This window comes from Hemitrygon akajei, chromosome 32 (assembly GCF_048418815.1).
Source record: "Hemitrygon akajei chromosome 32, sHemAka1.3, whole genome shotgun sequence".
In the NCBI taxonomy this organism is placed as follows: Eukaryota; Metazoa; Chordata; class Chondrichthyes; order Myliobatiformes; family Dasyatidae; genus Hemitrygon; species Hemitrygon akajei.
This window is the reverse complement of record NC_133155.1, coordinates 32,007,022-32,031,053: the sequence shown is the minus strand read 5'-3', so window position 1 is coordinate 32,031,053 and position 24,032 is coordinate 32,007,022. Positions and strand designations below refer to the sequence as shown.

General features: G+C 50.2%; 1 protein-coding gene across 1 annotated transcript in view; it reads left to right on the top strand.

Moving 5' to 3' along the window:
- The window catches only part of LOC140719576 (mitogen-activated protein kinase kinase kinase 5-like), a 178,862-nt gene that overhangs the window by 111,973 nt on the left and 42,857 nt on the right, over positions 1 to 24,032 (top strand). Inside the window, exons 14-19 of the mRNA XM_073034282.1 lie at positions 125 to 209; positions 2,510 to 2,643; positions 15,624 to 15,751; positions 17,583 to 17,719; positions 19,659 to 19,764; positions 23,627 to 23,784. Coding sequence (XP_072890383.1) covers positions 125 to 209; positions 2,510 to 2,643; positions 15,624 to 15,751; positions 17,583 to 17,719; positions 19,659 to 19,764; positions 23,627 to 23,784 — 748 coding nt within the window. The remainder of the gene's footprint in view (positions 1 to 124; positions 210 to 2,509; positions 2,644 to 15,623; positions 15,752 to 17,582; positions 17,720 to 19,658; positions 19,765 to 23,626; positions 23,785 to 24,032) is intronic.

The following is a 24,032-nucleotide window of genomic DNA, read 5'->3' as shown; positions in this document are numbered from 1 at the left end:
TAGTTGTGCTTTCGGCAGTGGTAAGAAGTAGGGGCGCTCTTCAGCCGATGGCTCACAGCGCTGAGCTGGGCTCCTGTGCTGGCGCCTCTCTGTTGATGTTGACGTGTTCGTTCTTCTCCATCAGGTTCTGTGAGCTGCTGAATCCATTCTCGGATGAAAGCAAGACGACCACAGATGATGGGATGAGACTGACGGAGGAGCCTTTGGAGGTAAATGAGACAGAGAGTGGCCACATAATGTCCTTCAGTGTTTAACAGCATGGACATGACCTTTTGATTATCGTTGTGCTGGCAACATTCGAGGAGGATGCTGCCTGCGTTGGAGAGCACGTCTTATGAGGATGGGTTGAGCAAATTATGGCTATTCTCTTGGGAGTTAAGGAAGATGAGAGCTGACTTGTTAGAGATGTACGAGATGATAAATAGAGTGGGCAGCTAAAGACATTTTTTCAGGGTGGAATGTCTAATACAAGGGTGGGGGCATGATTTTAAGTTGATTGAAGGATGGGGGGGTGTCGTGGTAAGTTGTTTACAAAGAGAGTGGAAGGTGCATGAAATGTGCCGTCGGGGTGCTGGTAGAGACAGATACATTATGGACACTTTACAGACTCTTAGATATGCATGTGGATGAAGGGAAAATAGAAGGCTATGTTGTAGGGCAGGATTAGATTGATGTTGGAGTAGATTAAAAGGTCAGTACAACATTGTGGGCTGAACGGCCTGTATAGTGCAATACTGTTTTGTGTTCTGTGTTCTTTCGTAACTTGGTGTATAAATTGTTTGTGTAGATCCCACATCAGAACAAAAAGGGCACCAACCTGTAGTTACACAACATCTTTGGTGCATAGCTCACAGGAAGGTTATCAACAAAACTTGATGCCAAGCCACCTTATTCATATCCAGAGGTTATTTATGAGAATTATACTGCGAATGAAGTGTTCGCATCCAAGGAGCATTTAATGGCTCTGGAGCTGGACTCACTGGACTTGAAGGAGGATTTCATAGAAAGTTATCAAATATTGAAAGGCTTAAATAGAGGGGACATGGAGAGGATGTCATGGGAGACTCTAGGACCAGAGTGCGCAGGCTCAGAATGCAAGGATGTCCCTTTACAACAGAGCTGGTGAGTCTGAGAAGGCAGCAGAATGGGGTTGACAGGGACGATAAATCAGACATGATGGAATGGCCGTGCAGACTCGATGGGCTGAATGGCCTAATTCTGCTCCTATGTCTTATGGTCTAAGGAGAGGGGACTGGAAGCTGTGCGGAGGAGGTGAGTTTAAAGGAGTGCATTTGTTGAGAGGAAGGAGGCGGAGAGAGATGATATTATGTCCTGTCAGCTGTGACTGCCAACCAGGAATTGATCTCAGGGTTCAAGTGGCAGCTTCATTGTCAGACAAAAAGTGCCCTCTTTCAGGAGAGATGTTAAATTGAGGTCCACTCTACTGGGAACCAGTTTGACAGAGAGAAGGTGAGTTGACCGTACCGTACAGTTTGAGCATATCTTATCTGAAATGTTTGGGGCCAGAAGTGTTTTGGATTTGGGATTTTTTTTTTTGGATTTTGGAATATTTGCGACATGATGAAATACCTTGGGGGTGGGATCCATTCTAAACACAAAATCCATTTTCATTACATATGTAGCTTGTGTACGGCTGGTGTGGAGCTCACAGAGTGAGCAGTCTGTTCTCGGAGCACATGATGGAGCTTGGTCCTACGCAGTCTGTCAGGGTTGAATGACCGTCCCCCAAATGCATCTATAACTAGGTTTCGTATCTGCCATCGATTTCAAACAGCCACCCATTCCAGAGCAACTAGGATTAGAGGGGAGTTTTATATAATATTTTAAATAATTTTTTGCTTGAAGCAACTACCTTCAATTTTCCATTCATTATGACAGGCCTTTGCTTGTTTCATGATCACCGTATCATCAAATGGCATATGTTCACTGTGACACTGATGAATGCACTCTTTCAATGCACCATCGAGATCTTCATTTCTCACTTTATGCAGTGTTTTTCCATTTTTCATGAATTTATCTTTATTACAAATGTGAGATCACTTCTCAGAACTGGCTATGGTGTGCAGCATCGCCTGAGAACCTTCCCAGTGCCTCTCGGAATTTTCTATTTGTGACGTTAGGTCAGCGCCCAGAAAAAAAATTGGATTTTGGAATTTCGAATAAGTGGTACTCAAATTGTATCATTAAAAACAGTTCACTTGGCCATTATAACACATTGTAGATGTACTTGACTACAGAAATAATAACTGCCCTAACCACAGAGGACATATGACTTTTATAGTTCTGAAACTGATGCATTTAGTTTGGTCTGGTGAGGCTAGGGACAGTAGTGAAACTGTGTGGCATATGTGGGATCTTGCTGTGTGCAGACTGACTGTCATTTAATCCGTGCCCACCCTCCGGAGATATTTCATTGGCTGCACCACGTGTTGGGGTAACCTGATTGTAAAGGCCCTTTGTAAATGAGCGTGTCCTGTTCACTGCGCAGTACAGCTATGAATTTGTGGAGAATGGAGAACGGCTGATTCTCGGGAAGGGAACATACGGCGTGGTATATGCTGGCCGGGACCTCAGCAGACAAGTCCGCATTGCAATCAAAGAGATTCCAGAAAGGGACAACAGGTAATTACAACTGCTGCCAACGTGTCCATGCACTCTGTGTGTTGCATTTATTCTGTACCTTTAACACCATAAACACTTGCAGGATTCTTCTGAAAATAATTTGCACTTCAAACTGCACAGGGAGAGATTAGGGTGGACACTTGGAAGTTTGGTGGGAGGTATGTTCTCAAAGTGCGAAGTAAATCAATATTTATTGCTTATTTTTTATTATTATTATTATTTCTTTCTTTTTGTATTTGTACCGTTTGTTGTATTCTGCATTCTGGTTGAATGCCCAAGTTGGCCGTTCTTCCATTGACTCTGTTATGGTTATTATTATATGGATTTATTATGCAAGAAAATTAATCTCAGGGTTGTATATGGTGACATACCTGTACTTTGACAATAAATGTACTTCAAACTTTGAAATTTATTATTGAAGTACATAAGGTCACCATATACAACCCTGAGATTCATTTTCTTTTAGGCATTCACAGAAAATACAAGAAACACAATAAAATCAATGAAAGGCTGCCCCCAGCAGGACTGACAAACAACCAGAGTGCAAAAGACTGAGCAAATACAAAAGGAAATAATAATAATAATAATAATGATAAGGAAATAAGCAATAAATACCGAGAACAGGAGATGAAGTGTCCTTGAAATTGAGCTCATAGGTTGTGGGAACAGCTCAGTGACGGGGCGAGTGAAGTTTAGTGAAGTTACCCCTTCTGGTTCAAGAGCTTGATAGTTGAGGGGATTAATTGTTCCTGAACCTAGTGGTGTACTGTAGGTCTTGAAACTCCTATACTTTCTTCCTGATGGCAGCAGGGAGAAGAGGGTATGGTTCAGATGGTGGGTGTCCTTGCTTTCCTGTGACTGCACTCCGTGTAGATGTGCTCAGTGGTAGGGAGGGCTTTAGCTGTGATGGACTGGGCCGTATCCACTATATTTTGTAGAGCTTTCTGTTTAAGGGCATACTTATTTCCATACCAGGCTGTGACGAAACCAGTCAATATACTCTCCACCAAACATCTATAGAAGTTTTTCAAAGTTTTAGATGACATGCTGAATCTTTGCACACTTTTAAGAAAGTAGAGGTGCTGCTGTGCTTCCTTTGTATTGGAACTTATGTGTTGGACCCAGGACAAATCCTCTGAAATAATAACACTGAGGAATTCAGAGTTACTGACCCTCTCCCCCTCTGATCCCCTGATGAGAACCTCCTCCTAAATTCAGTAATCAGCTCCTTGGTTTTGCTTGACATTGAGTTGTTGAGCCAGATTTTCAAATAACCTATATGCTGATTCATCACCACCTTGGTTTCAGCCAACGAGAGATGAGTCATCAGCAAATTGAAATATGATGCTGGAGCCCTGCTTAGCCTCACAGTCACAAGCATAAAGTGAGGGGAGCAGGAGTTCCAATAAGTTTCAAAGAGATGCAGAGAGTTGGAGAGGTTTAATGAGGGAATTCCAAAGCTTATGTCTAGGAGGATCACGATAGAGCAGGGGAGCGCGAGAGGAACCTGGAGATCTCAGATGTCTGTGATGTGGAAGAGGTTACAGAAGTCAGGAAGGAAGGTGTTCTGGTGGGGATAGACTCTTCATTGGGGAGCCTTAGACATGGAGCTGTGGAAATCAGTAGGAACAGATTTGACGTGTAACAAATAACAGAGGGAAGGTTGATGAGGGGGGCAGTCATTTGGGGACTTTGGGGTGATTTATTGTGGAGCTGACAATGTATTACAAGGTGTGGGGAGCTGGGATTGCTGGGGTGGTGAATTTGTCCATTGAGGGAAGATATGGCAGCCAGTGCTTGCATTTGTTTAAGTTAAGAAAAGTTAGAGTCATAGGTCATCCAGCATAGAAATGGGTTCCTTGGTCTTCTATGTCCATACTGACCCTTTTCGCACATCTACGCTAATTGCATTGGTCTGCATGAAGATAATATCCTTCCATCTTTGCCTATTTATGTACCTGACTTACCTCTTTAGCACAGAGATTGCATCAGATCCCACCCCTCCTTGGGCAACATATCCCAGACGTTAACTGCCCTTTTCTTTCTCTGCTCATTGGGTGTTCGGCAGACTTCTTTTGTTTTAACGGGTTCTATTGGGTTTCTTTCTTTCGTGTCTGCCTGTGAGGAGATGAATCTCAGGGTTCTGTAAAGTGTACATACCAATGTACTTTGAACTTTAAACCTCTGCCCTTCTGTTACCCCTCCCCCCATCATGAGTAAAATATTGCAAGATTATGCTGTTTATCTAACGTATGTTAGGCCTGCACAAGCAGACGCCCCCCAGATGCCACTCAGCTAAAAGGAGTCACCTGCCACTTGTTTCTAACTCATCGCCGGCAGCCTATTTAAACCCAGCTCTCATCCACAGTCCTTGTTCACTCATTCGAACCAGTCAGCCTCGACCAGTTGCTCCTTGCCTTTAGTTATCTTGTTGCCACGTTGTGCTTAGTATCTGTTCTCTCTTGTTTTTCTGGACCCTCGTGAATTGTTATTCTGCAGTTTATTATTAAAGTTATTGCTCATTGCTAAATCGTCACCACCGTTCTGCATTTGGGCTAAGCCTCCTCAATGTTTCCTGACAGGATAAGTGAACCAATGATTGACCCAGCAGAGCATGCTCACATAAAGTAAACTGACCGCCAACATGAACGTATGATCCAGAAGTAGCCAGGAATCATTGACCATCTGTCCGCCAGTCTCTTCCAATTCTTCCATCTTGTACAGCAGCCCTGCCCCTGTCAACCTCCTCCCTAGGAGCCCCGGATTCCGGTGCCCGATGTATCCCCAACCTGATATAGCAATTTCCTTTCTCAGAGGATTATAAGCTTCGAGTTCCAGCCGTCTCTGTATCCCGTGGACCGAGCCGATATTGTCTTCGTCATCTCTCTCCTGACTGGGCGAGCACTGATCTGAGCCGCTGCTAACTGGGACAACAAAACCACCATTGGCAATAAATGTGAAGAATTCACTGCTGAGATGTGCCGGGTTTTTGACCATCTGGGAAGTGGAAGATTGGATATTTCACCCGCTCCAAGGCTCACGCTCGGTGTTGAATTAGACGGAGCAATTCAGGACACTCATGGTGGAGTACGACTGGAATATGGAAGTGCTGCTAGTCCATTATGATATCGCAGCAGTTGGTACGTCACTATTATAGCTTGGGGTGCTCTGGAGTTCAGAGTTCAAGTCCAGCATTCTCTGTAAGAAGTTTGTACCTCTTTCCTGTGAGCGCATGGGTTTCCTCCAGGTGCTCCAGTTTCCTCCCACAGTCCACATTCGAATCACTCTATGGGGCCCAGATCTTCTCCAATCTGGATCTAGAGAGCGCGTACAACCTGATTCTCATCCGCCAGGGGACGAATCGAAGATGGCGTCCCTGACACCCTCTGGCCACTATCAATACTTGCTGATGCCTTTTGGACTTTTCCAACAACCCAACCATTTCCCAAGCCTTCAGTAACGAGATCCTCTGAGTCCTGCTACACAGATATGTGTTTGTCTACCTCCATGACATCCTCGTCTGGGATGGTGGTGAATATACGTTGCTCAGGTTGAGGCATTTGATGTTGTGGTGTTTGCCAAGTTCGGCAATTGGCTTGCAGGCGTCTCATCACCAGTCGAGGTGACTTTCTAAGTCCACCATTATTGGTGCTTCTCTCTGGGAGCGCATGCACTTATATAGACCCTTATTCGCTTGCCTCGTTCCTGATTGGCTACCATTTCAGTTGACCTTTGAATTCTATTGGCTCGCATTTCTTCGGCTCTTGGGTGTTCATAGTTGGCGCTTATTTCAATATGCTTGTTCACAGAATTATCGGATGAGAAACACACTTCTAAAGATTCTTGTGCCTGTTTCGTGTTTGTCTGCACCAGAGCCATCGCAGTGTCCGGTTAGAATGGTGTCCTTCATGTACTGGGATCAGAGAAGGGGTAGCTAGTCAGGACCAAGGCAAAGGAATGGGGACCTATATAAATGCGGGCAGTCCCAGAGAGGAACACCAACAGCTGCGCACTGAGGAGGTGGTGTAATGCCTGTAAGCTCATTGCCAAGCTCAGCAAACACTGCGACATCAAACATCCTCATCTTCTCGGTCACGTTCGTTCAGTCCCTCAGCGTCTCCTCAGAAGCCAACTGTACTGCAAGCTAGAAAAACGCCAGTTCTTGGGTTACACCAAGGCATAACCATGGGTGCAGAGAAAGTCTGCGCCATCGTTGAATGGCCCCAAACATGCTCCCTCAAACAATTACAGCGCTTCTCCAGCCCCTACCGTGGTTTCATCAGAAACTACAGCCAAATTGCCACTCCCCTCTTCTCCCTCACCAAGTCACCTACTGCACAGATAACCTCAGGCTTTCGAGGAGCTCAAGAGGTGCTTCACCACCGTTCCCGTTCTCTGCCATCCAAACCCTTTAGGACCTTTCGCGGTCGAGGTGGACACATCTCACCTGGATGCCAGCGAGGACCAGACTGGAAGACTCACCCTTGTGCCTTCATCTCATGCAAGTTCAACTCTGCACAGCGTTGTTATGGAGTAGGAGATAGAGTGCTACTCGCCATTAAATGTGCCTTTGGGGAGTGGCAAGACACATCGAGCCCTTCCTGATCTGGACTGACCACCAGAACATCATAAGTATTCAACAACCCACCATTTCAGCCCATATGGGTGGTATGGTAGCATAGTGGTTAGCACAAAGTTAATTTCTAAAGTAAGTACTGTAGCGATGTACTACATACAGAGCTAGAGACGACGTGCAGTCGGTAAGTCGTTTCGAGACTAGTTTATTCAAACTTCACAGCGCTGGCATTTAATCCCTAGCACCTGCCCTCTCCGGGCGGAAATGACATCAGAGGTGCATCACCAAAGTTCCCCCCCCCCCCCCCCCCCCCGCGCACTGGCTATTTGTGAGCCGGTTCGCCTGTGCAGGAAGTGGGTCGTCACATAACCCCCCCCCCCCCCCAGAACCGGCGATACACCCCCCAATGTCCACAGTCTGGATCAGCTTCTGTTTGGGAGGTCTGCCTCTGCGCCGCGGTGCCTGAACCTCGACCGGCTGTGCCAAGTCCACATGGGCTGGTTTGAGTCGGTCCACCGTGAAAACCTCCTCTTTCCCCCCAATGTCCAGAACGTACGTGGACCCATTGTTTCTGATCACCTTGAACGGCCCCTCGTACGGCCGCTGTAGCGGTCCCCGGTGTCCGCCCCTTCGTACAAACACAAACTTACAGTTCTGCAGGTCTTTGGGTACATGGGTCGGGGTCCGTCCATGCTGTGAAGTTGGTACGGGGGCCAAGTTGCCGAGCCTTTCGCATAGTCTGTCCAGGACTGCTGCGGGTTCTTCCTCTTGCCCCCCTGGGGCTGGTATGAACTCTCCCGGGATGGCCAGGGGCGCGCCGTACACCAACTTGGCCGACGAGGCATGCAGATCCTCTTTGGGCGCTGTACGAATTCCACGCAGGACCCAGGGAAGCTCGTCCACCCAGTTAGGTCCTCTCAGGCGGGCCATGAGAGCCGACTTCAAGTGACGGTGGAAACGCTCCACCAGTCCGTTCGACTGTGGGTGGTAGGCGGTAGTGTGGTGTAGCTGCATTCCCAACAGGCTGACCACAGCCGACCACAGGCTGGAGGTGAACTGGGCGCCTCTGTCGGAGGTAATGTAGGCTGGTACCCCGAAGCGTGCTACCCAGGTTGCAATCAGTGCTCGGGCGCAGGAATCGGCAGATGTGTCGGTGAGCGGGTCCGCCTCTGACCACCTCATGAACCGGTCTACCTTAGTTAGGAGGTACCACACTCCTCGGGACACTGGTAGGAGGCTCACGATATCCACATGAATGTGGTCGAACCTCCGGTGGGTGGGTTCGAACTGCTGAGGCGGGGCTTTAGTGTGCCGCTGCACCTTGGCTGTTTGGCACTGCGCGCACGTTCTGGCCCATTCACTGATCTGCTTGCGAAGTCCGTGCCGGAGACCAGCCGGACGGTTGTCCTGATAGATGGGTACACCAAACCATGTATGGAGTCGAAAACTCACCGCCTCCAGGCTGCCGGGATGATGGGGCAAGGTTGGCCGGTAGCCACGTCGCACAGGAGCATCCTCTCACCTGGGCCTACGAGAAAGTCCTGCAGCTGCAAACCGGAGACTGTGGTCCTGTAGCTGGGCATCTCGTCGTCTGCCTGCTGCGCCTCCGCCAGTGCTGCATAGTCCACCCCCAGGGACAGGACCTGGACAGCTGGTCTGGAGAGTGCATCCGCCACGACGTTGTCCTTCCCCGAGACATGCTGGATGTCCGTCGTCTACTCGGAGATGTAGGACAGATGTCGCTGCTGGTGAGCCGACCAGAGATCGGACACCTTCGTGAACGCGAAGGTCAACGGTTTGTGGTCCGTGAACGCGGTGAACGGCCTGCCTTCTAGGAAGTACCTGAAATGCCGGATTGCCAGATACAGTGCCAGCAGCTCCCGGTCGAAAGCACTGTACTTGAGTTCGGGTGGTCGTAGGTGCTTGCTGAAGAACACCAGGAGTTGCCAGCGCCCCTCAATGAGCTGCTCCAGCACCCCACCGACTGCTGTGTCAGATGCGTCCACCGTGAGGGCGGTCAGAACGTCCGTTCTGGGGTGCACCAGCATCACGGCATCTGCCAAGGCTTCCTTGGCTTTAACGAAAGCGGCCGCGGCCTCCTCGTCCCAAGTAATGTCCTTGCCTTTACCCGACATGAGGGTGTACAAAGGGCGCATGATACGGGCTGCTGAGGGGAGGAAACGATGGTAGAAGTTCACCATACCAACGAACTCCTGTAGGCCTTTGACCGTGTTGGGCCGGGCAAAGTGGCGGATCGCGTCTACCTTGACGGGCAGAGGTGTTGCCCCGTCTTTGGTAATCCTGTGGCCCAGGAAGTCGATGGTATCGAGACCGAACTGGCATTTGGCTGGGTTGATCGTGAGGCCGAAATCACTCGGGCGGGAGTAGAGCTGGCGGAGGTGGGACAGATGCTCCTGACGACAACTGCTGGCTATAAGGATGTCATCCAAATAGATGAACGCAAAGTCCAGGTTGCGTCCTACTGCATCCATTAGCCGCTGGAACGTCTGTGCGGCATTCTTCAGGCCGAACGGCATTCGGAGGAACTCGAACAGGCCGAACGGGGTGATAAGTGCTGTTTTGGGGATGTCTTCAGGGTGCACCGGGATTTGATGATATCCCCGGACGAGGTCTACTTTGGAAAAGATTCTTGCCCCGTGCAGGTTTGCTACAAAGTCCTGTATGTGCAGCATGGGGTAGCGGTCTGGAGTTGTAGCCTCGTTCAGTCTGCGGTAGTCGCCGCATGGTCTCCAACCCCCGGCTGCTTTGGGCACCATGTGCAGGGGGGAGGCCCATGGGCTGTCGGATCTCCGTACAATCCCCAATTCCTCCATCCTCTTGAACTCCTCCTTCGCCAGGCGGAGCTTTTCCGGAGGGAGCCTTCGTGCGCGGGCGTGGAGGGGTGGTCCCTTGGTTGGGATGTGGTGTTGAACCCCGTGTCTGGGCATGGCTGCCGTGAACTGTGGTGCCAGAATCAATGGAAAGTCCACCAGGATTCTGGTGAATTTGTTGTCTGACAGCGTGATGGAGTCCAGGTGTGGGGCCGGCAACTTGGCTTCACCCAGGGAGAACGTCTGGAAAGTCTCGGCATGTACCACTCTTTTCCCTTGCAAGTCGACCAGCAGGCTGTGAGCTCGCAAGAAGTCCACCCCCAGGAGTGGTTGGGCCACCGTGGCCAGTGTGAAGTCCCACGTGAACCGGCTGGCGCCGAACTGTAGCTGCACTGTGCGGGTGCCATAGGTCCATATCGTGCTGCCATTTGTGGCCCTCAGGGTGAGTCCTGGCTTCCTGTTGTGGGTGTCGTACCCCGTCGGGGGCAAGACGCTGATCTCCGCTCCGGTGTCGACCAATAAGCGGCGTCCCGACTGTTTGTCCCAGACGTACAAGAGGCTGTCCTGGTGGCCAGCCGCCATAGTCATTAGCGGCAGCTGGCCCTGGCCCTTGCAGGGCGGGCGACAACGGCGGGCTTTTGTGCCCCTCCGCTGGTGGTAGAAACACCACTGTTCACTGGCCTCCTCACTCCTGCCTCTGTGTTGTGTGTGCACCCCCCGCCGGGCCTGGTCTGGTCTGCTGTTGGGCGCGTGGCCTGGCAATCTGACCGACGGACGCCACACTCTCCCTCTTGGCTTTCCACAGCACGTCTGCCCGGGCCACCACCTTCCGGGGGTCACTGAAATCTGTGTCGGCCAACAGCAGATGTATGTCCTCGGGCAGCTGCTCTGGGAACGCCTGCTCAAACAGGAGGCAGGGCTTGTGTCCGTCAGCCAGGGCCAGCATCTCGTTCATCAATGCTGACGGCAGTCTGTCTCCCAAACCGTCCAGGTGAAGCAGGCGGGCACCCCGCTCACGCCATGAGAGGCCAAAGGTCCCAATGAGCAGCACTTTGAATGCTTCATATTTGCCTTCTTCCGGGGGCGACTGTATGAAATCCGCAACTTGGGCGGCCGTCTCCTGGTCAAGGGCGCTCACCACATGGTAGTAACGTGTGGAATCAGAAGATATCTGCCGAATCTGGAACTGGGCTTCTGCTTGGCTAAACCACACGCGTGGTCGCAGCGTCCAGAAAGTCCGCAGTTTTAGCGAAACTGCGTGAACAGATGAAGAGTCAGTCATCTTTGGTCCAAATCCCGTTTGGACCGTCGGGGTCACCGATGTAGCGATGTACTACATACAGAGCTAGAGACGACACGCAGTCAGTAAGTTGTTTCGAGACTAGTTTATTCAAACTTCGCGGCGCTGGCATTTAATCCCTAGCGCCCGCCCTCTCCGGGCAGAAATGATGTCAGAGGTGCATTACCAAAGTCTCTCCCCGCGTGCTGGCTATTTGTGAGACGGTTCGCCTGCGCAGAAAGTGGGTCGCCACAGTACATTAATTGCTAAAGAATGTACATGTTCAGCACAGCATTGTAGGCCGAAGGGCCTGTACTGTGCTGTATTGTTTCTATGTTTCTACATCAGGCTTGCTGTGCCTGCTTCTTCAAGCAATTCACTTTTACAGCTTTCCTCAGGATATCGTGTCAGACTGGGCCCGCAATTCATCTCACACTTCCTCTGTTCTCCTTTGAAGTGCTTCATGGCTACCCTGCAGAGGAGCCAACAGTGGAGTTCCCATCTGTCAGGGTCCTGGTTGGCCGCTGCCACAATGCTTGGAAGAGGGCATGGAGGGTCTTCCGAGTTGCCAAGTTCTGTCACTGCCCTGTCAGACTACACCAGGCTGGGAACCGTGTCTGGCTGTCCATCAGAGATCTTCCCCTGCACTCCGACTCTTGCAAACTGTCGCCCCAGTTTATTGGCCCCTTCAAGATTACCCATCGCAACAATCCAGTCACTTAACGTCTCCAGCTGGCACTGTCCTTCGGGATTACTCTTGCCTTCCACGTGTCCTGCCTCAAGCCCGTCATCCATGGTCCTCTCAACCCACCTGAGCCTGCGCCTTCCGGACCCCAGCATGGTGGAGATTGTCCAGTGTACACGGTTTACTAGTTGATGGATTCATGTCGTCGTGAATGGGGTGTGATTTACCTGGTCAATTGGGAAAGGTATGGTCCAGGGAAGAGGTCTTGGGTGCTGTCCAGTTTCATCTTGGATCCATTGCTCATCGAAGAATTCCACTGGACTGATTGGGATTGTCCTGGGCCTTCGGGTGCCTTCTATAGGTTGGGAGGGGGATCCTGTAGAGGCTGGCACCTCCCAGTCTCCACCCTGCTAACAGGAGTCACCCACCACTTCTTTCCAACTCATCACCTGCAGCCTGTGTGAACCCAGCCCTCATCCACAGTCCTTGTTCACTCATTTGAACTGGCCAGCCTCGACCAGTTGCTTCTCGCCCTCAGTTACCTTGTTGCCTTGTCATGTTTCGTATCCATTCTCTCTTGTTATGTGGCCCCTCGTAGCTTGCTATTGTGCAGTTTATTATTAAAGTGATCACTCACTGGTAAATCATCTCAGCTGCTCTGCGTTTGGGTGAAGCCTCCTCGACAATTCCTGAGACCTTAGTTGTACTTCTCTGTGCCCTAAACGCCAGCGTGTAACTGGCATTTGATGATTGATGATTAAACACCAGCGAGTAACTGGCATTTGATGATTGATGATTAAACACCAGCGTGTAACTGGCATTTGATGATTGATGATTAAACGCCAGCGTGTAACTGGCATTTGATGATTGATGATTAAACACCAGCGTGTAACTGGCATTTGATGATTGATGATTAAACACCAGCGTGTAACTGGCATTTGATGATTGATGATTAAACACCAGCATGTAACTGGCATTTGATGATTGATGATTAAACACCAGCGTGTAACTGGCATTTGATGATTGATGATTAAACACCAGCGTGTAACTGGCATTTGATGATTGATGATTAAACACCAGCGTGTAACTGGCATTTGATGATTGATGATTAAACACCAGCGTGTAACTGGCATTTGATGATTGATGATTAAACACCAGCGTGTAACTGGCATTTGATGATTGATGACTTATGCCTCTCATCGTGTTCATTTAGGTCAATCCTCAGCTGCCTTTGTTATGAGGAAGACAATTTCGCCTCAAAACTGAGATCCTCCAATCTAGGCAGCAACCTAATGAATCTCCTCTGCACGCTCTCCAGTGTAATCACATCACTTGTATTGTGTGACAATTGGCATGTGGCCAAGTGGTTAAGGCGTTCGTCTAGTTATCTGAAGGTCGCTAGTTCGAGACTTAGCTGAGGCTGCGTGTGTGTCCTTGAGCAAGGCACTTAACCACACATTGCTCTGCGACGACACCGGTGCCAAGCTGTATGGGTCCTAATGCCCTTCCCTTGAACAACATCGGTGGCATGGAGAGGGGAGACTTGCAGCTTGGGCAACTGCTGGTCTTCCATAAATCAAAACCTTGCCCAAAACTTTCCAAGGTGCAAATCCGTGGTCTAGCGAGACTAACGGAGGCCTACCTACATTGTGTGACAACAGTCCAAAGGCAGCCTAATCAACCGTTTGATAAGTTGTAACAGGACATCCCAACTCGTGTCATGCCGTATGCCTTCTTCACCAACCCATCAAGCTCTGCCACTAGTTTCAGGGAATTATGGATATCAGCCTCTTGATCTCTGCCCATTATCAATACTGGGCACTTTACCATTTACTGTATGCATCCTACCTTGCACCTGTATGAATCAAATTGCATCTGCCAATCCTCTGCCCAACTTTACACCTATTTTATATTCCACTGTAGCCGTAAGTCAACTCTGCTTGCTAGGCACAAGACCTTCACTTTCTGTCATTTGCAAACGTACTAACCACGCTACACTCACACAGATTGTCTCAGATATCCGATCAGAAAAATGTTCTTCCAGCACTGCCCTCAGCCTCTTCACCAAGCCGATTTCAGATCCAGTTAGTCAGCTCATCTTAGGTGCTATGCATTTTAACCTTAATAAAGTCCATACAGACATCCACCACCCTACCTTCACTAGTCCCCTTTGTTACCCCCTAAACAAACTCATTCAGATTGTAAAACAGGATGTCCTCTGCACAAAGGCATGCTGCTGACCCCTAATCAGTCTTGCCTTTCCAAACATACGTCAGTCCTGCACCATAACATTTTCTCCAATAATTTCCCTACCAACCCTTAGCAAACGATGAAGCATAAAACTCCACTAGGGCACCAGAAATCTCCTCCATTGTTTCCCATAATGTTCTGGGATACTTCTCATCCCGTCCTGGGGATTTATCCACTGCTACACATTCAAAGACATTCAACACCTCTCCCTTTTAATACCTACATGCTCCGTACAATTAACGACCCTCCCCCAGATAGATGATCATCCACATCCTTCACAGAAGAGAAACATTCATTTAGGGCATTGCATACATTCCAGGCTCCTTTTCGTCTGTGTAAGGATTTGCCTTAATGTTACCTGCCCAGAGTATTTTATAGTGTTCCTAATTTCATTCTTAGGTACTCTCCTACATCCTCTATGACTTGCTTGATTGTAGTTCCCAATCCAATATCTCTCATTTGTCTTTTTACTGATCAAACCTTCAATAATCTTCTACAACCTTTGTCATGCCAGGTTCCCTAATCTTATCATCTTTTCCTTTCACCCTTGCGTGATATGCCGTCCCTGAAATTTCTTTGAAAAGATTTTTACCTGTCAGATGTCATTTTATGCTCAAAACTCTGCTCCCAGTCTACTCTGGTCAGGTCCTCTCTCTTGAATCGGCCTTTTTCCAATTCGAGACCTTAACATGTGGACAAAATTACCCCTCTTTATAACTACCTTGAAAGAAATAGAATTGTGCTCACTTTTTCCAAACTATTCCCCAGCTGACACTTCCACCACATTGCTTAGGATGAAATCAAAAACAGCCCCTTATCTAAATATTGTCCCAGAAGAAAACGATCTTGGATGTACTTAAGAAGTTGCATCCTACCTAAGGGTGGCTGTGTGGTAATGCAAGACTTCACGGCACCAAGGATTACCGATCAGGGTCCGATTCCTGCTGCTGTCTGCAGGAAGTTCGTACATGATCCCCATTTCCTCCAGGTGTTTCAGTTCCCTCCTGCATTCCAACGATGTACAGACAGGGTCAGTGAGTCATGGGCATGCTATGTTGGCACTAGAAGCATGGCGATCCCAGCGGGCAGGCCCCCAGCGACTGCATTGTTCATTGATGCATTTCACGCTGTGTTTTGATGTACATATGACAAGTGAAGCTAATTTTTCTAATCTTTACAATAAGGCAAACACGGTGAATATTGGGGAAGTTAAAATCCCCACCATAGTAACCCTATAGTTTTCAAATGTTTCTGCGATGAAGTGAAGGATTCTGCTTGCTACGCTGTTAGCAACACACAGCTGGTTCCATCCCCATTCTCCTTTTTCCAGACCTTGTTGACCCTGTTTCCTTTACTCAGGTACTCACAGCCTCTTCACGAAGAAATCGCTCTCCACAAGCGGCTGAAACACCGGAATATTGTCCAGTACCTGGGATCGGTTAGTCAGGATGGCTTCATCAAAATCTTCATGGAGGAGGTCCCAGGAGGTGAGCACTTTTTGTTTCAGAATGAAACACTTTGGGATACAATGTGTGAGTGATTTAGGATTGAAAGTGGTGCATCATAAAAACATAGAAATCTACAACACATTACAGGCCCTTCGGCCCACAATGTTGTGCCAACCACAAAACCTACTGTAGAAGCAGCCTAGAACTTCCCTACCTCATAGCCCTCTATTTTTCTAAGGTCCATGTACCTATCTAAGAGTCTCTTAAAAGACCCTATTGTTTCCACCTCCACCACTGCTAGTACATTCTACGCACCCACCACTCTCTGTGTGGAAAAACTTACCCCTGACATCCCCTTGTACCTACTTTCAAGCACCTTAAAACTATGCCCCCTTGTGTTAGCCATTTCAGCCCTGGGAAAAAGCCTCTGACTATCCACACGATCAATGCCTTTCATCATCTTGTACACCTCTATCAGGTCACCTCTCATCCTCCGCCGCTCCAAGGAGAAAAGGCCGAGTTCACTCAACCTATTCTCATTAGGTAAGCCCTCCAATTCAGGCAACATCCTTGTAAATCTCCTCTGCACAGTCTCTATAGTATCCACGTCCTTCCCATAATGAGGTGACCAGAACCAAACACACTACTCCAAGTGGGCTCTAACTAAGGTCTTATACTTACTGTCTGTCCGCACCGCTCTTTCCCTGAAAATGTAACACTTCATTCTGCACTCTATGATTGCTTCTCCCTTCTACTACCTCATCGTACAGATGTGATGTAATACATAACAACGTCTTTCACTGCACCTCAGTGTGTGACAACAGTAAACCACTAGCATTTGCAAACTCACTTCAGATCTGTGCTCCCAAAGCTCTCTGTCACCAGAGATTCCTTTCCTCAGAGCAGCCAGCTCATTGACTGAGATTGATTACTGTGGTTAGTCAATAACTTCATTTTGACTAACAGAAGCTGGGTTAACCTGTCATACCTCATTTTTATTAGATTGCATCATGTATTTCCTGTAGTCGTTAAAGTGCGATTGTTTTCGAATCATGGCAGTGTGTGTCAATACACCAGTTCTGAACTGGTCACAATTCTGTTCCGCGTTTAAACTGGGAGCTGGTTCTCCAGTCCTTATAAAGGAGTTGTGACTTTGTGACAACTCTGAGTACCATAGCGTGGCATGGCTTTACCGTGCCCGCGTGGATTTCCTCCGGGGGCTCCAGTTTCCTCCCACAGTCCAAAGGCATACCAGTTGGTAGTTTAATTGGTGATTGTAAATTGTCCCGTGATTCGGCTAGAATTAAATCGGGGGATTGCTGGGCAGCGCGTTTCGAAGGGTTGGAAGGACCTAATCCATACCGAATCTTAAAAAATCAATTAATTGATTTGATTAAATTAACCCCTTGCATTATTTTAGTGTGACAACACTCATGAACATGGGCTTGAGAAACTTTCTGTAAATGATTTTCTGTGTCTGTGTGTGTGGGGTGTAAACCTAATCTTATACGCCCGCACATAAGATTAGGTTTATCTTTACTTGTCACGTGCACATTGAAACGTCAATACAGTGAGTTGTGTCATTTGCGTCAATGGCTAATACGTTCTGAAGATTGTGCTGGGCCTCCTACAAGGGTCGTCACACTTCCAGCACCAACATGGCATGCCCACAATTCACTAACCCTGACCATTTTGTGCGTTAATGTAAGTTTCCGCAAGTGCTTGCCCATTACGTGCACTCTTCCCAGTTTCTCGCTAGACTTGCGTCCTAACATTTTGCCCCTGTGCTGCATAGTCCGTGCTCTCTACCCCCACCTCGGTAGTCTTTCTGTTTGGTGAAGTGATCGCCCGTGTGACCCTTTGTACGCAGGAAGCCTCTCTGCTCTGCTGCACTCCAAGTGGGGTCCACTGAAAGACAACGAGGCCACGATTGTTTTCTACACAAAGCAGATCCTGGAAGGCCTGAAGTACCTGCATGAGAATCAGATTGTGCACAGAGACATTAAGGTAATGGGGAAATGAGACAGTGTGATTCAACCTAGCCATCACTCATTTCTCAGCACACCGCTGGCTGAGTGATGTCGGCCTTGCTAAAGGAGGAATGGTTTTGACGCCAAGCATAACAATAATACACAACAGCAGGAGAAGGTTAGAGCTCATCTAGGGGGTAGCAGAGGTTTAGAGGGTTATCGATAGAAGAGTTACTGATAAAATTAATGCCACACAGTTTGTAGTTGGGTGTGAGGCACTGGTGACAGATGGAAAGAGCTCGGCCTCGGTCTGTCCACACCCCTCAGTGGAAGCTGCTGTCAGTAGTGGCACTAATCCACCTTCAGGCAGCACTGCCGGCTGATATGCTGAGGTAAAGCGGCTTTACAGAGTTGGCCATTATTTAGGGGAAAAAGCTGTTTAAATAACAATATAACAAAAAGCATAAAGCAATTAAAGCATGCCTTACTGTGTAGGAGCAATCACTCCTCTTTTAGAATGGAGACACTGTCACAGTTCCAAGTCTCCCATCGTATGGATGTTGAAGAGAATTTGTTAACATGGAGGCCAAGCCATTGGCTATATTTAAAGCAAGGCTGATGGGTTCTTGATTAATAAGGGTGTCAAAGTTTATGGGGGAACGAGGCGAATGGGGTTGAGAGGAATAAAAAAATCAGCCATGAATCAGCAGACTCCGGGTCAATAGACAATAGACAGTAGGTGCAGGAGTAGGCCATTCGGCCCTTTGAGCTAGCACTGCCAATCAATGTGATCGTGGCTGATCATCCACAATCAGTACCCCGTTCCTACCTTCTCCCCATATCCCTTGACTCCGCTACCTTTAAGAGCTCTATCTAACTCTTTCTTGTAAGCATCCAGAGAATTGGCCTCCACTGCCTTCTGAGGCAGAGCATTCCATAGATCCACAACTCTCTGGGTGAAAAAGTTTTTCCTGAACTCTGTTCTAAATGGCCTACCCCTTATTCTTAAACTGTGGCCTCTGGTTCTGGACTCCCCCAACATCGGGAACGTTTCCTGCCTCTGGCATGTCCAATCCCTTAATAATGGCCTAATTCTGCTCCTACGTCTTACGGTGTCACGGTCTTCACCCTGCCTCTTCCGATTTCCGGGAAGCCTGTTCTACGTAGGCTGCTGTCCCATTGCTCTCCCCACTGACCCTTCGTTCAGTCATACCAGCCTGCAGATCCACCACCCCAGTCCCTTCTGTACCCTCCGGGCACTCAACCTTTGTCCTATCGTCACAGAAGCTGCAGGCTGCACTCACGGTGTTATTCAGCGGCACAGACTGCTGATCACGTCACCAATCATGTCACTACTTTCCCGATGAGCGTTTAATCTCCCCGACGTACCAGGTGATGATGAGAAGGTTTGCAGTGAGGAGTGAGGGGAGGATCAGCCAGCCGGGAGAACAGTGCTGTCAGTACCTTTAGATATGGCACAATTGCTGAGAGGGAGGTGCTGAAACAGGTCGATAGTTCACAGACTTTAATGTGAACAGAGTCAGAGGGAAAGGAAAACAAACACTAGACCAAACAGGGCCGCGAACTAAAACTCTCAAATGGAAAACGAAGCCAAACACTCCAGTTTAAAGGAATAACCAAGTGTAAAATGAACAGCGCTAGCCTTCAGAGTCAGTGGACTCAACGGTCCAATTACTCAGGCAAAGCTGAAAGCAAATAGGCAGCAAAACATTGCTGTGGTTTGCTCAAATCTACGACGAAAGGAATGGAGTTAAATACCATCACAATTAAATAATAATTAGCTGACACGTGCATATTCACGAGCGCAATTGCCGTGTCTGCCTCGCTGCCGAATCCGTGGTTGTGACGAGCGTCTGCTTAGCATCTCTCCTGGTCTTCACTGCTGTTTTCACCAGCTATAGTTCTGGGAAATGGTTCTGCGCTGAGTTTCATTGAAACAAAATCTCTCTCCAAAGGGGGATAACGTACTAATAAACACCTACAGCGGAGTGCTGAAGATCTCAGACTTCGGGACGTCGAAGAGGCTCGCGGGAATCAATCCTTGCACGGAAACGTTCACAGGTGACTGAGCGCCAGAGTGCGGGGTGGTCTTTAGTTCATGGCATCAGCAGAGTGTGTGTTGTGGGACTGGGTCAGGTTTGGTTCTGACCATTTCAAATTCTATATCACAGAAACAGGCCATTCAGCCCACTAATCCCATGCTGAATATTGCACTGAACTACACTAATCCCATTTACCTGCATTAGGTCTGGGCGATTGAAGTACTTGTCCAGATGCCCTAAATGCATTTATTATCAAAGTATGTATAAATTATACAACTTCGAGATTCATCTCCTCACAGGCAAGACACGAAACAAAAAACCCGAAAGAACCCACTTAAAAAAAAGACCAATAAACACAAAATGCATAGAGAGAAAACACAAATCGTGTGACCAATAGAAACAAGGAACAATGCCTACCTCCAGCACCCTCAGGGAGTGTGTCCCAGATTCCAACCACTCTCTGTGTGGAAAAGCTCCACCTCAGGTTTTCTCCAAACCTACTTTGTGCCTCAATTCCAGGCACCCTTATCTTAGAGATCCCCACTATGAGAAAAGGTTTCTTAATAATTACTTAATCTATAACCCGGGTGCTATTGCTCAGCTTTTCCAAGTCACATCTTAGCCTCCACTGTCCAGGGTAAACAAGTACAGCCTATAAGTCTGTACAACTGAAATCCTTCAATCTTAGGGTGCTGGTACTGACGACACTGGGTGAATCAGGGTGTTGGGAGTGACGACACTGGGTGAGTCAGGGTGTTGGGAGTGATGATACTGGGTGAGTCAGGGTGTTGTGAGTGATGATACTGGGTGAGTCAGGGTGTTGGGAGTGACAAGACTGGGTGGGTCGGGGTGTTGGGAGTGACAAGACTGGGTGGGTCGGGGTTCTTGGACTGACACTGGGTGAGTCGGGGTGTTGGGAGTGACGACTGGGTGAGTCGGGGTGTTGGGAGTGACAAGACTGGGTGGGTCGGGGTGTTGGGAGTGACGACTGGGTGAGTCGGGGTGTTGGGAGTGACAAGACTGGGTGGGTCGGGGTGTTGGGAGTGACACGACTGGGTGGGTCGGGGTTCTTGGACTGACACTGGGTGGGTCGGGGTGTTGGGAGTGACAAGACTGGGTGGGTCGGGGTGTTGGGAGTGACGACTGGGTGGGTCGGGGTGTTGGGAGTGACAAGACTGGGTGGGTCGGGGTGTTGGGAGTGACGACTGGGTGAGTCGGGGCGTTGGGAGTGACGACTAGGTGGGTCGGGGTGTTGGGAGTGACAAGACTGGGTGGGTCGGGGTGTTGGGAGTGACACTGGGTGGGTCGGGGTGTTGGGAGTGACACTGGGTTGGTCGGGGTGTTGGGAGTGACAAGACTGGGTGGGTCGGGGTGTTGGGAGTGACGACTGGGTGAGTCGGGGTGTTGGGAGTGACAAGACTGGGTGGGTCGGGGTGTTGGGAGTGACACTGGGTGGGTCGGGGTGTTGGGAGTGACGACTGGGTGGGTCGGGGTGTTGGGAGTGACGAGACTGGGTGAGTCGGGGTGTTGGGAGTGACAAGACTGGGTGGGTCGGGGTGTTGGGAGTGACAAGACTGGGTGGGTCGGGGTTCTGGGACTGACACTGGGTGAGTCGAGGTGTTGGGAGTGACGACTGGGTGAGTCGGGGTGTTGGGAGTGACAAGACTGGGTGGGTCGGGGTGTTGGGAGTGACACGACTGGGTGGGTCGGGGTTCTTGGACTGACACTGGGTGGGTCGGGGTGTTGGGAGTGACAAGACTGGGTGGGTCGGGGTGTTGGGAGTGACGACTGGGTGGGTCGGGGTGTTGGGAGTGACGACTAGGTGGGTCAGGGTGTTGGGAGTGATGAGACTGGGTGAGTCGGGGTGTTGGGAGTGACGAGACTGGGTGGGTCGGGGTGTTGGGAGTGACAAGACTGGGTGGGTCGGGGTTCTGGGACTGACACTGGGTGAGTCGAGGTGTTGGGAGTGACGACTGGGTGAGTCGGGGTGTTGGGAGTGACAAGACTGGGTGGGTCGGGGTGTTGGGAGTGACACGACTGGGTGGGTCGGGGTTCTTGGACTGACACTGGGTGGGTCGGGGTGTTGGGAGTGACAAGACTGGGTGGGTCGGGGTGTTGGGAGTGACGACTGGGTGGGTCGGGGTGTTGGGAGTGACGACTAGGTGGGTCAGGGTGTTGGGAGTGATGAGACTGGGTGGGTCGGGGTGTTGGGAGTGACGACACTGGGTGGGTCGGGATGTTCGGAGTGACGACTGGGTGAGTCGGGGTGTTGGGAGTGACACTGGGTGGGTCGGGGTGTTGGGAGTGACGAGACTGGGTGGGTCGGGGTGTTGGGAGTGACGAGACTGGGTGGGTCGGGGTGTTCGGAGTGACGACTGGGTGAGTCGGGGTGTTGGGAGTGACACTGGGTGGGTCGGGGTGTTGGGAGTGACGAGACTGGGTGGGTCGGGGTGTTGGGAGTGACGAGACTGGGTGAGTCGGGGTGTTGGGAGTGACACTGGGTGGGTCGGGGTGTTGGGAGTGACGAGACTGGGTGGGTCGGGGTGTTGGGAGTGACGAGACTGGGTGGGTCGGGGTGTTGGGAGTGACGACTGGGTGGGTCGGGGTGTTGGGAGTGACACTGGGTGGGTCGGGGTGTTGGGAGTGACGAGACTGGGTGGGTCGGGGTGTTGGGAGTGACGAGACTGGGTGAGTCGGGGTGTTGGGAGTGACGAGACTGGGTGGGTCGGGGTGTTGGGAGTGACGAGACTGGGTGGGTCGGGGTGTTGGGAGTGACGACTGGGTGGGTCGGGGTGTTGGGAGTGACAAGACTGGGTGGGTCGGGGTGTTGGGAGTGACACGACTGGGTGGGTCGGGGTTCTTGGACTGACACTGGGTGGGTCGGGGTGTTGGGAGTGACAAGACTGGGTGGGTCGGGGTGTTGGGAGTGACACTGGGTGGGTCGGGGTGTTGGGAGTGACAAGACTGGGTGAGTCGGGGTGTTGGGAGTGACAAGACTGGGTGGGTCGGGGTGTTGGGAGTGACGACTAGGTGAGTCGGGGTGTTGGGAGTGACGACTGGGTGGGTCGGGGTGTTGGGAGTGACAAGACTGGGTGAGTCGGGGTGTTGGGAGTGACACTGGGTGGGTCGGGGTGTTGGGACTGACGAGACTGGGTGGGTCGGGGTGTTGGGAGTGACGAGACTGGGTGGGTCGAGGTGTTGGGAGTGACGACTGGGTGGGTCGGGGTGTTGGGAGTGACAAGACTGGGTGGGTCGGGGTGTTGGGAGTGACAAGACTGGGTGAGTCGGGGTGTTGGGAGTGACACTGGGTGGGTCGGGGTGTTGGGAGTGACGAGACTGGGTGGGTCGGGATGTTCGGAGTGACGACTGGGTGAGTCGGGGTGTTGGGAGTGACGAGACTGGGTGGGTCGGGGTGTTGGGAGTGACAAGACTGGGTGGGTCGGGGTGTTGGGAATGACACTGGGTAGGTCAGGGTGTTGGGAGTGAGAAGACTGGGTGGGTCGGGGTGTTGGGAGTGACGACTGGGTGAGTCGGGGTGTTGGGAGTGACACTGGGTGGGTCGGGGTGTTGGGAGTGACGACTGGGTGGGTCGGGGTGTTGGGAGTGACACTGGGTGGGTCGGGGTGTTGGGAGTGACGAGACTGGGTGGGTCGGGGTGTTGGGAGTGACACTGGGTGGGTCGGGGTGTTGGGAGTGACGACTGGGTGGGTCGGGGTGTTGGGAGTGACGAGACTGGGTGGGTCGGGGTGTTGGGAGTGACACTGGGTGGGTCGGGATGTTGGGAGTGACGAGACTGGGTGGGTCGGGGTGTTGGGAGTGACGAGACTGGGTGTGACATTCTCAGTTTTTGAATTGTTTCTGTGTCGGTTCTGTGTCTCCAGGAACTCTGCAGTACATGGCCCCCGAGATCATCGACAAGGGACCGCGAGGTTACGGCAAACCTGCAGATATCTGGTCCTTGGCCTGTACCGTCATTGAAATGGCCACAGGAAAGCCGCCCTTCTTTGAACTGGGAGAGCCCCAGGCTGCCATGTTTAAGGTAACCAGACTGATGATGTGATCTAGTCATATTGAGACGAGCAAAGCAGATGGATCTGGAACTTAAGGGGTTTACTTCTGTGACTTTTGTGTGTGGAGATTTTCAGAGTCATAGAGTACTATTGCACACAAGCAGACCCTTTGGGCCATCCTGTCCTTGCTGAACAATTATTCTGCTAGCTAGTCCCATCAACCTGAAAATAGACCATAGCTCTCCATACCCCTCCCATCCATCTAGTTATGCAAACT